Raw genomic sequence first — 12868 nt, 5'->3', positions numbered from 1 at the left:
TAGTTCTCTCATCTGAATAGTAATGAATATTTTATTGACAGTGTTTTTTATTACATAATTTTTTGCCCACTGTTCAGATGAGGTTTTCCACACCAGTCTTTATTATATAGATGTTAAGCAGATGGTTTCCAATTGACTATTTTATTTCTTTCTAGAATACTTAACATTTTTATGTTTGATTATGGCAGAAAGTGTATCTTGTCAAAGCCTGTGTCTATTTGATGTGCTCTCTTAGGACTTATCCACAGTAAAACTTTCATGATTATGTAGTTGACTTGGACTTCTTCATATTTTAAAGACAATGCAGGCAGTAAACAAGAAGGTGGATCCACAAAAGACATTACAGACAATGCAGAATTTCCAGAAGGAGAACATGAAAATGGAAATGACTGAAGAAATGAGTAAGTTTAATAGTTAGGAATGAAACTTATAGTTTTCTCATGTTTGAATTAGCTAAGTCTGTTTCCTAGCATATTCTCATCCATGAAAGCACAAATATTGAAAAAAGAAATGGTTTTTTTTTTTCAGTTTTTTTTTTTTTATTATTAGTTAAGGTATTACAAATGTGTCCTCATCCCCCCCATTATCCCCCAACCTCCCCCCACCCCGCCCCGCACACTCATGCTCCCCTCCCCCTGTTGTCCATGTCCATTGGTTTGGCTTATATACATGTATACAAGTCCTTCGGTTGATCTCTTCCCCTTACCCCCGCTCTCCCCTACTTTCCTTCTGGGGATTGATAGCCTGATCGCTTTCTCAGTCTTTGGATCTGTCCCAAAAAGAAATGGTTTATTACCCTTCTACTAAACAGGTGTCCATATTGTCACAGTATTGTGTTTTTAAATTGGCAATGTATATGGCTCAAAGTTCTATTAATGCTTAACTGAAGGAAAAATATAAACTATGTTATGCCATATTTCTATGCCATACTGGCCCCAGCTGCTTTACTTTATTGATTAGTGGAAATAAAATTAGTGCAAATAAAATAACTGTAATATAAATTGGGTAGTTTCAGATATGCATTGATTCTTTCATACTATTTATATTGGAGGTAGAGATAATGGAGCTTTTATATTCTTTTATTTTTCCCTCCCAAAGTTATTTAATAGTTGGTTTTCTTCTTTTTTAATATAAAACAATTGCAAATTATAGTAGAACTATGGAGACTACAAAGGAATAAAGCATTTTTTAAAAATCTATCCTTTTTATTTTTTTAATTAAAAAATTTTAATGTTAACATTATTGCAGGTATCCCCCTTTTTCCCCACCCTTTGCCCATATCCACCCACCCGCACGTCCCCCCCCACATGGCCTTCACCTCACTGTTGTCTTTTTCCATGGGGTATGCATATATGTTGTTGTTGTTCTTTTTTTTTTTTTTTAATCCTTGCCCAAGGATATTTTTCCGTTGATTTTTAGAGAGAATGGAAGAGAGAGGGAAATATAGAGAGAAATATTGATGTGAGAAAAACACATCAATTGGTTGCCTCTTGCAAGTGCCCTGACCAGGGCCCGGGCCAAGGAGGAGCCTGCAACCAAGGTACGCGCCCTTGACCCGAAGCAAACTCGGGACCCTTTGGTCTGCAGGCCGATGCTCTATCCACTGAGCCAAACCAGCTAGGGCTTCATATATGTTCTTTAGCTAATCTCTTTACCTTCTTTATCCAGTCACCTCCAAATCTATCTTCACATTACTCAGATATAGTTACTGTTAATGTTGTACGTTTCTTTCCTATATTTTTCCATACCTTATAATAGTTATTAGGTCATATTACATTTGTAATTTTGAACCTTATCCAGCATTTTAAAAACATAATAGTATAACAACATGTGCTTATGAACTTGAATCTTCTCTGATGCCTTTTTTAAAAATGGCTTTGCCCTAGCTGGTTTGGCTCAGTGGATAGAGCGTCGGCTTGGGGACTGAAGGGTCCCAGGTTTGATTCCAGTCAAGGGCATGTACCTTGGTTGCAGGCACATCCCCAGTAGGGGGTGTGCAGGAGGCAGCTGATTGATGCTTCTCTCTCATCGATGTTTCTAACTCTCTATCCCTCTCCCTTCCTCTCTGTAAAAAATCAATAAAATTATTTAAAATAAATAAATAAAATGGCTTTAGTATTGCACAACATCAATATTAAATAACATCAACCCTAATTTATTGAATCATTCTTATAGTGGTTGATAGGATTGTTTTAAAATGTTTAATATATTTGATAATCCTTTCATAAATGTTTGTTTTATTTTTGTGTAAGTTTCTTAAATCTCCTTAGAATATTAACTTTTATAAGGATTTTGGTTCATACTACCAAATTCTTCTCAGAAAGACTACTAGTATACCAGTCTCTATTTCATCAGTAATGAATGAGTGACCCTTTACAGCATCCTGGTCAACATTGAGTTATTACTTACATATGTCAAAACTGGCATCATTGTTTTTCAAAGATGCTTTCTAATTCTTTTACAACTGTGTAAGGATATGCCAGTTTAGCTCAGCTAGCATTTTAATTTTACAGCATTTAGTGTATAAATAGAATCTAAATAAATTACCAGGGTTACTAAACTCACTATTGTTCTAGTATTCTATTTCACATTATCTATTTTGCTTTTAGGATTTAATGATACTATGTGTCTATTTTTGATAGTTCAAAAAATTCTTTAGTTCTTTGTTTATTTGAAAAATATGATTTTTTGAAACATCATTAGTGAATTTTTAATGACTGTGAGAATTGTCATTTATATAATGATCACAGTATCTCACATGTTTATTTGGTTTCCAATGATGGCACAGGTATGAGCAGATCTTATTAGAGGAATTAACTTTTCCATTAAACTATAGTGAAGGGAATTAATAAGCTCATACTTATAATTCATATATCTTACAGTTGTATTTATTTGTATGTTAGTACTTTGTGAGTGAGTCTGAAATGATAGTAGTTATTGGTGGTTTTTTTTTTTCTATAACCTAATAAAGTATATCAACATTAGTTTTTTCAGCCAAAGATAAATTTAAAGTTTAAAGGGACATCTTTTTAAAATTATAGTTTCTACTATGCAGTATTGCTCTAAAACGTGTTCACATTCCAGTTTTGGAAAAAAGACCTTTGTAAAATATTAGGTCCTTGATTAATTTTGTTTTACTTCTGAAAACATTTTTCTCTGTTAATCCCTTATTAAAAATCCCTGGTCTTTCTCATTTGTCCCCTTCTTTCATTTTTTTCATTGAAGCCCTTATAAATTCTGACCTGGACTCCCCCCCATCCCCCCCCGGCCTCCCGCCCCGTATTACTTTCCTATCATTTGACTATCACAATTGCTAAATTACTTTTATAGAAGCTAGAGGTAAGGTGAGTATGCTTCTTCAGTGGCTTCTTGCTGATTACAATAAAATCCCCACGTCATAAATCAAAAACAATTTTCAGGTCCAGTCCTGTTATTTTGCCAGTGAGAATACTGAGATCCAGACAGGTAAAGAAATTGCATAGGTACGAAATGGTAGAATTGAGTTTAACATTCAAATAAACTGAATGTTAAACTCAATATATATGCCTTAAGCTCTTTAGCCTTTTCCAAATTTACTTTATACTATTGAGCTAACACAAGAAGTCAAATTCTCAAGTCATGCTCATATAAATCAGAGATCTTAAACAATATTAAGATTTATTAAGATGTCAATGATACAAGCAATTAAAATGGACATGCAAAACAAGGAGAGGGTTGGACATCTCAAATAACTCCTGAGATCTTTTCTTATTAGACATAAACTCTTTGACCCAGAATGATAGATGATGTATGTAATGAGGTATACTTAAAATCTCATGTTGAAGGAAACATTTAAGATATGAAACATCTTGAATTTATACCTTACATGGTCACTTACCGTATGTGACATTTGCTAGAGAGTCATGGCTCATAAGCCCATAGATGATAGGTTTATTTACTATAGCCATCCTGAACCAAGGGCACCCTGCTGAGAGCAAGGACTCTCTTGCTAGCAGATATCTGTTTACCAGGAGCAGCATGCTTACTAGTACAGGGAGATCAGACTAGGTTACCTGTCCCCTTTCCTTTGGGGACATCCCCGGTGATCAGGAGAATGATGATAGGCCGGCTGCTTAATTGTTTCCCTCACAGCCATTTTCCATTCATGCACCTTAAATAACCACACAGAGGAACCTACTCTTTCTTGCATGTATCCCTATTCCCTTCTAGCATGTCTTTGTTCATTGAATTCCCTCTGCTTCTGTTTGGTCAAATCCTATGCAGCCTTCAAGGACCACCTCACATGTTACTGCCTCCCAGTTGGATATAGTCTCTTCCCTTTTTATAATCATTCGTTTTTCTTTTTTCTAATTAAGTGCAAACTACCTAAGATCTTCATTTTTCTCCATTATCTATCAATTGTATTTGTACCACGTTCCAGGCACTTAGTTTCAAAGATAAATGTGACATATTCCCAAGCTTTCAGAAATTCCTTTCCCATAGCTCCTAACATACTGCCTTCTGTACAGAAGGTTTTCCATAAATATTTTAGGAAGGGAAGGAGAAAGGTGGAAGAGGGTATAGCAATAATAATCATTGTAGGGTTAAATTGGACATCATTCTTTGGACAAGTTTAATAAAATATTAAATCTTACACTTTGTTACAATATTCTACATACATCTTGAATGAAAATTTTAAAAAGGTAAAAATATAATTATAGGTATAAAAAAAGTAAATTGAATCCCAAATATTTACAGGATATTGGATTCTTGCATATTCTTTCATGGTCAGGTTTAACAGCTACCAGCTGAACAGATTCAATTTGTGAAATCTTATTTAAAAACTTTAATCCTGTACCTGTGAATATCAGATAGTCCTAGTTTATTAAAGATGAATTTTAAAAAATTCAGAGTAGACTTGTGTTATTTTAGGATAATTTGTGTTGATATGAACATTATTCCAGATTTAGTGCCTCAAAATATATTCATCAATGAACTTCATTGACATTTGAAAGTGACTTTTGTCATTGTTGGTTCACCTAAGTTTGTCCTTCTGTAATATAACAGTGTGTGTGTGTGTGTGTGTGTGTGTGTATTTGGGCTGCCTTCTAAAAAGTAAATGTAGCCTGAAGTCTGAAAGTAATTGCTTTTTTCTCCCCATTCTTTCAAGTCAATGATACACTTGATGACATCTTTGATGGCTCTGACGATGAAGAGGAAAGCCAAGATATTGTGAATCAGGTTCTTGATGAAATTGGAATTGAAATCTCTGGAAAGGTATGAACTTCTTTTCTCAATTGGAAATAGTTTCCACTATTTTTGTCACTTAATTGTTTTAAGTTGTCTTTTACTATTAGATGCATGTTTTTATATTCGTTTGGAAAAGAAATTAAACCTCTTTGCAGCACATCCTTTATGTCATAGTCCAAATGTTCAATGAGGCACATCTTTTTTTCTTTTCTCTCTTTAATATAGATGGCCAAAGCTCCGTCAGCTGCCCGAAGCTTACCATCTGCCTCTACTTCAAAGGCTACGATCTCCGATGAAGAGATTGAACGACAACTCAAAGCTTTAGGAGTAGACTAGTCAAAAGAACTATAATACTTTGCTTATTTATAATTATTTAGTTATAATTATAAACCAGGCATATTGCCGATTCCTTTACAAAACACATTTATTTTGCAAAAATGAAGACCATGAGTGAACAGTTGTTTTCTAACCCATGGCTATTTTGAATTTTTTGCCAAAGAATGACAACGATGCAAAATCGGAACAGTTTGGATTTTAATTAGAACAGTTTAGGATTGATGATATGTAAAAAGTTGACGACTTTTCTGCATGGCATAGAGAAATTATATTCATTACTTGTGTAGTTTATGTTCTAAATCCTTTTACACTGAATAAAAAAATCTTGTTAAATGCCACTAGGCACCAACTTAAAAAGTCTTGTAAAAATATTAAAAGTATGTCATTAATTCTATATCTGTTGCTTGCCTTGTAAGTGATATGTGTTATAACCATAAGCAAGTTAGTTGCCAAATTATTTTTAAATGGTCTGAAAGAAGAGTGCTATTTAAACAACCATCTTAAATAAAAACTGTTGTGAGCTTTTCTTTTACTGTTTTTTCCTCCTTCGGGAGGATATTCAAGTTAATAAGTTTATTACCTTTCAAAATGTGCTTGGCACCTGCCTTAAACAGCACAAACATTGTGCACATCTTTAAATTATTTTAACTGACAGAAAAGAAATCCATTTTAAACTAAAATCGAGACCTCTTACAAAAACTGTCCAGGCTGTCTTTTGTAAAGCTTATAAAAGTGAATTGAATATGTTAGCAAAAACAGACACTGAATTAATATTTTGTAGTAATTGAATGGAATATTTTGGTCTTCTAAGAAGTGAGGAGATTTTTTCCATGTGACATATATTTAATCTCTAATTTTGAACTGTATTAATGTGTATATTGAACCCTCTAAATTGAAACCATCATTCTCAATTAAGTAACACTACGAAAATGCTCTAGGTAAATTTTAAAATAAACATTAGCACTTTTTTCTTGGTGAATAAACTACAACTTTGTCAGAAATTACTGCCTAAATGTGTGTTAATGTCTTAGCAGTATTTTTAAAGGTAAAATTGCATTAGTATTTAAAGTATGTATAGAAAGTGAGAAGAAATTAAAAAGTAGCAGATTATAGAGATAGAATTTAGAATTAGGTTAGTTTTGAAAAATGATGTAATTATGAGTTCTAGCACATTCCACCATAAAATCCCTGGAACAGATTACATAGGTGTAACATGGTTAATTTGGGATGATGGACATTTTGGACTAATATTGACAACATAATTCATTTTAGAACTAGTATACATGTGGCATATGCATTGGTGGAAAGAATGAAAAGCTAAATAATATAGTTTATAATCTACAGTCCATTTTATAACGTTCAACAAAAGGGTTCTATTGTTAGTAGATTAAATAAAGTTACCCTGAGCATCAATGGATCAAAAGATTTTACTGAATTATGGAATGTTAACCCAGAACTGTTTTGATTCTTGGATGTACATAATAATGCCAACTAACTTTAATTTACTTTTTTGTTTACATGTGGGGGCTTTTGTTTTTAAAAATTATTTTGTTAAAAAAAATTCCCAATAAAGATTTTTTGCTATTATGCTTTTATAAATCTCTTTTACTCTATTTTTGGCTTCTGCTAAGTTAAAAATTTTATGCATATCTGGTAATTTTTCAAAATAATGATTTTTATTTTTTTCCTGGAAAGAAAATTTGAGAACTCTGCTACTTATATTTTAACAAAAAATTATCTTTTTACAGGTTAGCTGTTGGTATAGGATTGATGTTTGTGAATGTTGTAAGCCTAAGAATTATGTGATTTCACATGAAATTGAACTGATCATTCCTTTCCTAGAACTTCCAGAGGATAAACATTTTAGAATACATTTTTAAAACAGACAAGTCTTAGTGATTTCTTTTATTTCAGTCAAACGTGGCTGCCACGGGAGGCTGGGAACCCAGAGGAGAAATTAGAGTCATGATTTGGCTAAGTTTATAAAATGCTCAATGGCAGTTTTCACAAGCACTATAAAATTATAATACCAAGGTAGCCTTTACTAAAACTAAAGCTTAACCTTTAGGTCCCTTAAGATTAGGAAACAAGGACATTAGAAATGAACAGAGCATGGAGGAGGTGCAGAAACTCCCCAGGACAGAAAGCCCTGGGTGCCTAGCAAGGGGCAAACTTGGAAAACAAGAACCTCGCCCCAGGGTAACCTCTCCTCCCCTAGCGTATCGCGCCGTTTGGACCCCTGATCTTTCCTATTGATGGTCAGGTGGTTCAGAACCCCTGACCTTTTCCTCCTTACAGATAATACCTAGGCCTCAGTTGTAAAGGGTGCCCCAGAATTCACGCAAGAAGTAATTTTGATAGAAAACACAGGTTTATAATTAAAAATTGTAAATTTTTTATTGATTCACAAAGTATACATATAGGGTTATGTATGGAATAGCATATCGGGTAAATGGCCTCCACTGCTTTGCTGGCACGTACGCACTCTTTTGTTATTGCCTGAGCAGCTGCATTTTCGCAGCAGAATGGTCCGATGATGCCTCCAGCCCAAAATCCGCACCAAACAGTGACACGTTGTGGATGCATTTGTTTCTCAACAATCACTCGTGGATTTTCTGAATCCCAAATGCGATAATTTTGTCGATTAACCAAGCCATCAAGATGAAAATGATCCTCATCGAAATTCAGCCACATTTATGCAAAACGGTCACGGAAAATTTCAACAAAAGAGTGCGTAAGTGCCAGCAAAGCCGTGGAGGCCATTTACCCGATATGCTATTCCATGCATAACCCTATACTATATACTTTATGAATCAATAAAAAATTTACAATTTTTAATTATAAACCTGTGTTTTCTATCAAAACTACTTCTTGCGTGAATTTTGGGACACCCTTTATTTCAGCTCCTGGCCCAGAAAAGCAGCAAAATCAGACTGATGGCACCCTGGCTGCCTCTGGACCTGCTACATTGACTAATGACCGCCCCTGCCTTGGCACCAACCAATCAGTGGAGACCTGGACCCTGGAAAGCTGATGGATATTCTATTAAGACCCTCCCTCCTATGAGACCTTCCTAAGATTTCCACCTGCAAGAGAGAGAGAAATATGATCAGGACAAAGGACCCAGGGCGCATGCTCTCTCCAAGGAGCACACCTGTGCCATTCCACCACAGGCACATGTCCCCCAACCTCTAAGGGACCCCAGGAGACTTGAAACCAGGGGAGCAAGGGGTAGTGGCAGCTCATCCTGGGCTAAACCCTGAACCTGTCTACAAAGCCCCCTTTTCTCTGACCTCTGAATCAAAGCAGCCCAGCCACTCTCCTATTGCTTCTTCTATGCCCTTCCTTGTTTCACTGACCTCAGTACATTTCTGCTGCCATTATCGACCCAGTGACCCTTTGGCTCAGTGCTGTGCAGCCCTTCTCTTTGGATATCCCATCCCCACCCCCTTTCCTCAAATTCAACTTTATCCACCATCTGAGATGGCTATTTGGCCTGCCTGTGCACCCCCACATTAACCTTTCAAAGGATTCTTATACATTGAGTTTGATGAAAATATTGACTTCTTTTAAAACTTTCCCTAACTTCCCATTTTTGGCCTAAGTATTTCTTTAACAACTTTTTCAAACAAGCGGTTACCCATGGAAAGAGAGCACAAGAGTATACCAGTTTGTATTACTAAAGAGGATGCAGCTCAGTGTCACTTGCTGTGTTGGCATATTTGCGGATGGAGATGTCAGAGTATCACAGTAGTAGAATGTGGTACAAGGGTGTCAATACCAATAGCACCTACTCTTTGAAAACCTAAGACGACCATCTCTCAGAGAACTGTTTGTAGGCCCGTGCCTGAGGGGAGTACCTGCTTATGGTATGGCCTGGTGGAAAGGGGCTTAATATTGTGACCCTATAGATGGGAGGGGGAATCTGGCAGCCAAGGGCTGTATAGTATATGACTTGCAGAGTGACATGTATTTTATTACTTGCCTCTGAACGCCTTGGCCACATGCACATTCCTTTCTAGCCCAGAAGCCACACTTCTAGCCTGATCGCCTGGGCCTAATTTAAATATGTATTCCTTTCAGACACTCCCAAACTACAATGGTGTGTGTCCAGGTCTGAAAAGAGACCTATGATGACTTTCTCCTTTGATGGTATTACTCTGCATGAATAGGTGTTTGCAGCCATAGAACAACACATCAGCTTTCAATTTCCTCTCTGTACAAGCTGGGTCCCACAGGGACTCACCGTAATTCCTCCAAGAGTCAATTGGATTGAATTTGCCTTAGAGGAAGCCTGAGGATTGTGAAGTCTGATTTTAGATACACACTCCCCTCCCCAGCCTCCACCATCCTCCCAAGAACTTGAAAACACACACACACTCCTCCCATCCCCAAACACTGAACATATTTTTTTAACTAAATAAATCTTTCCACCATTAGAGATGAAAAGGTCAATTCTGTGAATGAGTTTGTCAGCCACTTCTACCCCGTAAAGTTGAATGTATCAAGCAGTACAAATGACAAATAAATGTTTCCATTTTAATGGACTACTCTACTAAATCCTGAGGATCTCCATGGAAGAGCTCACAAGAACATCAGATCAAGAGGCTGTATGGCTAAAGTAGGCTCTTGGTATTGACTCCTGAAAGAAGAAACACATAGATACTACACAGTAATTTACATTGTTATTTAATTACAGTTTAGGATTCTAAATGACATTAACACTTTTTTATTTTTTAAAAATATCAATATAGAAAATATAATTCTAAAACTAGGTAATACAAATGAGTTGATAGTAAATAGCAGTGCATTTACTAAACTAATTTTTGACTAGCTAAGTAAAGAGTATTATGCTAAGTGAAATAAGCCAGTCAGAGAAAGACAAGTATCACATGATCTCACTCAATTGTGGAATGTAATGAACAAAATAACTAGTGAACAACATAGATCCAGGGACATAGAAGCATGGAACAAACTGTTGAATCTTAGAAGGAAGGCCCTGGAGTGTGGGTGGGTGGAAAGATATTAACCAAAGAACTTGTATACATATATGCATAACCCATGGACACAGGGTGTGGTGAAGGCCTGGGGATGGGGGCAGGCTAGAAAGGGTCTATGGAGGGAAAGGGTGACATATGTAATACTTCCAACAATAAAGATAAAAAGAGAAAAAAGAATTGCTATTTCAATATTAAATACTGATTAAAAATAATTCCTTTTAGGGAGAAAAATTGGTTCCCAGTGCTAGTTGTATCTAAACTTGAAAAGAGTGACCTTATGGATGAATATTGAATAATATGGTATAAACCTATCTACACTAATAAAAGAGAAAGATGCAAATTGACTGTACCTCCGTGACACCCACCAACCTATCAGGAGTGCGTATGCAAATTCGAGTTAATTTGCATACACAGGTGCCGAGCAGCCAGGGGTGGGGTGGGACGCTTGCATCATCGCCATGGTGACGATGCAGGCGTTCCGCACCACCCCAGCTGCTCCGGGCCTCTGGGCAGTGTGAAAAGGTGGAAAGGTGGCTCTGGGCCAGAACGAAGGCAAAAAGGCAGCTCCGGCCAGAGTGAAGGTGGTGCCAGCAGCCAGGGGAAGGAAGGCCCATTCTTGCATGAATCTTCATGCATGGGGCCTCTGGTATATGTGATAATTATCTAAGCCAGTGGTTCTCAACCTTCTCGCCCTTTAAATACAGTTCCTCATGTTGTGACCCAACCATAAAATTATTTTCATTGCTACTTCATAACTGTAATGTTGCTACTGTTATGAATCATAATGTAAATATCTGATATGCAGGATGGTCTTAGGTGACCCCTGTGAAAGGGTCATTCGACTTCCAAAGGGGTCGCAACCCACAGGTTGAGAACTGCTGATCTAAGCATATATACATACTTGTTTTTATTATACAAAGTCAGATTAAACATTCCCAATAGATTCATACTTAAAGTGTAAAAAAGTCACTGTCTAGATTTATATTGAATTACATTTTGTTTCTATTTGCAAGTTTCAAAGATATATATATATATATATATATATATATATATATATATATATATGCAGGTATATATGTGCATCCCACCCTGCCTTTTTCAAACTAAAGAATCCCCTCCCCAATTTATGTTTTATGCAGGTGATCTGTCAAGAGAAGGAACTTAAACATCTACATAGCAGAATAATTTGTAATTTTCTCTTGAATAAGAAAAGCCTTTATATGTATACTAGAGGCCCAGTGCATGAAATTCATGCGGGGGCTGGGGGGGAAGGGTTGGTTTCCTCAGCCCGGCCTGCACCCTCTCTAATCTGGGACCCGTCAGGGGATGTCCGACTGCTGGTTTAGGTCCAATCCTGTAGGTAGTCGGACATCCCTCTCGCAATCCAGAACCACTGGCTCTTAACCGCTCACCTGCCCGCCTGCCTGATCACCCCTAACCCCTCTGCCTGCCTGCCTGATTGCCCCTTACCCCTCTGCCTACCTATCTGATCACCCCTAACTTCCTCTGCCTACCTGGCTGATCGCCCCTAACTGCCTCTGTCTGCCGGCCTGATCACCCTAACTTCTCCCCTGCTGTCCTGATCACCCCTAACCTCTGCCTCAGCTTCTGCCACGATGGCTTTTCTGGAAGGACACCCAGAATGTTATCTGGAAGGTCGTTCAGTCTAATTAACATATTATGCTTTTATTAGTATAGATTGTATTGAACACTTTCTGGGTGCTAGCTGTGTACTTAAGCATAAATTATCAGGCCCCTGAAAACTTTTTTTGTTAATATATCAAAGGTTTTATCATCCAATTGACAGTGATTATGTGTATAAAAACATATATGACCTAAATAGACTACCTATATAATATTTAGTCTTTATTAATGTCACACAAAAATAAGAGACTAGACAGTATAATTTCATAAGCATTCTAAATAATAAAATTTGCTTTAATTGTTCCCATTTTTTCTATATAAAATAAATTAAACATTGCCAGTAGGTTTACACTCAAAATGCAAAATGTCACTATTTGATATTGATATCACATTACAGTTTGCTTCTACTTGAGAGTTTCAAAGCAGTACATTCTTATAGGTTAAATGTTTCTTGAGCTACAGTTCTCTGAATTCAAAACCTCAATATATCAAACTATTAATAATAAATTATATTCTAATAAGTTAAAACAAAAAATGATAGTCTCTTTTTATGAGGACCCAGATGATTTTTGGGTTATGAGATTTAAAAAATAAATCACATTATTAAATTTAATCACCCTTCATGTTTGTAATCATTATTAACAGCACACCCCTCCTTC

At 36.3% G+C, this 12868-nt stretch overlaps 1 protein-coding gene and 1 long non-coding RNA gene across 4 annotated transcripts in view; both read left to right on the top strand.

Annotated features, from left to right (window-relative positions):
* The window catches only part of CHMP2B (charged multivesicular body protein 2B), a 39825-nt gene extending 32661 nt beyond the window's left edge, over nt 1-7164 (top strand). For all 3 annotated transcript variants that reach the window (XM_059688067.1, XM_059688070.1, XM_059688068.1), the window contains 3 exons: nt 299-401; nt 5150-5256; nt 5455-7164. In XM_059688067.1, coding sequence (XP_059544050.1) covers nt 299-401; nt 5150-5256; nt 5455-5565 — 321 coding nt within the window. In that variant the 3' untranslated portion in view covers nt 5566-7164. The remainder of the gene's footprint in view (nt 1-298; nt 402-5149; nt 5257-5454) is intronic.
* The window catches only part of LOC132229317 (uncharacterized), a 261758-nt gene that overhangs the window by 65281 nt on the left and 183609 nt on the right, over nt 1-12868 (top strand). The gene's annotated exons all lie outside the window — the stretch shown is intronic.

The sequence above is a fragment of the Myotis daubentonii genome, chromosome 3, assembly GCF_963259705.1.
Source record: "Myotis daubentonii chromosome 3, mMyoDau2.1, whole genome shotgun sequence".
NCBI lineage: Eukaryota > Metazoa > Chordata > Mammalia > Chiroptera > Vespertilionidae > Myotis > Myotis daubentonii.
This window is presented reverse-complemented; position numbering and strand designations above follow the sequence as displayed.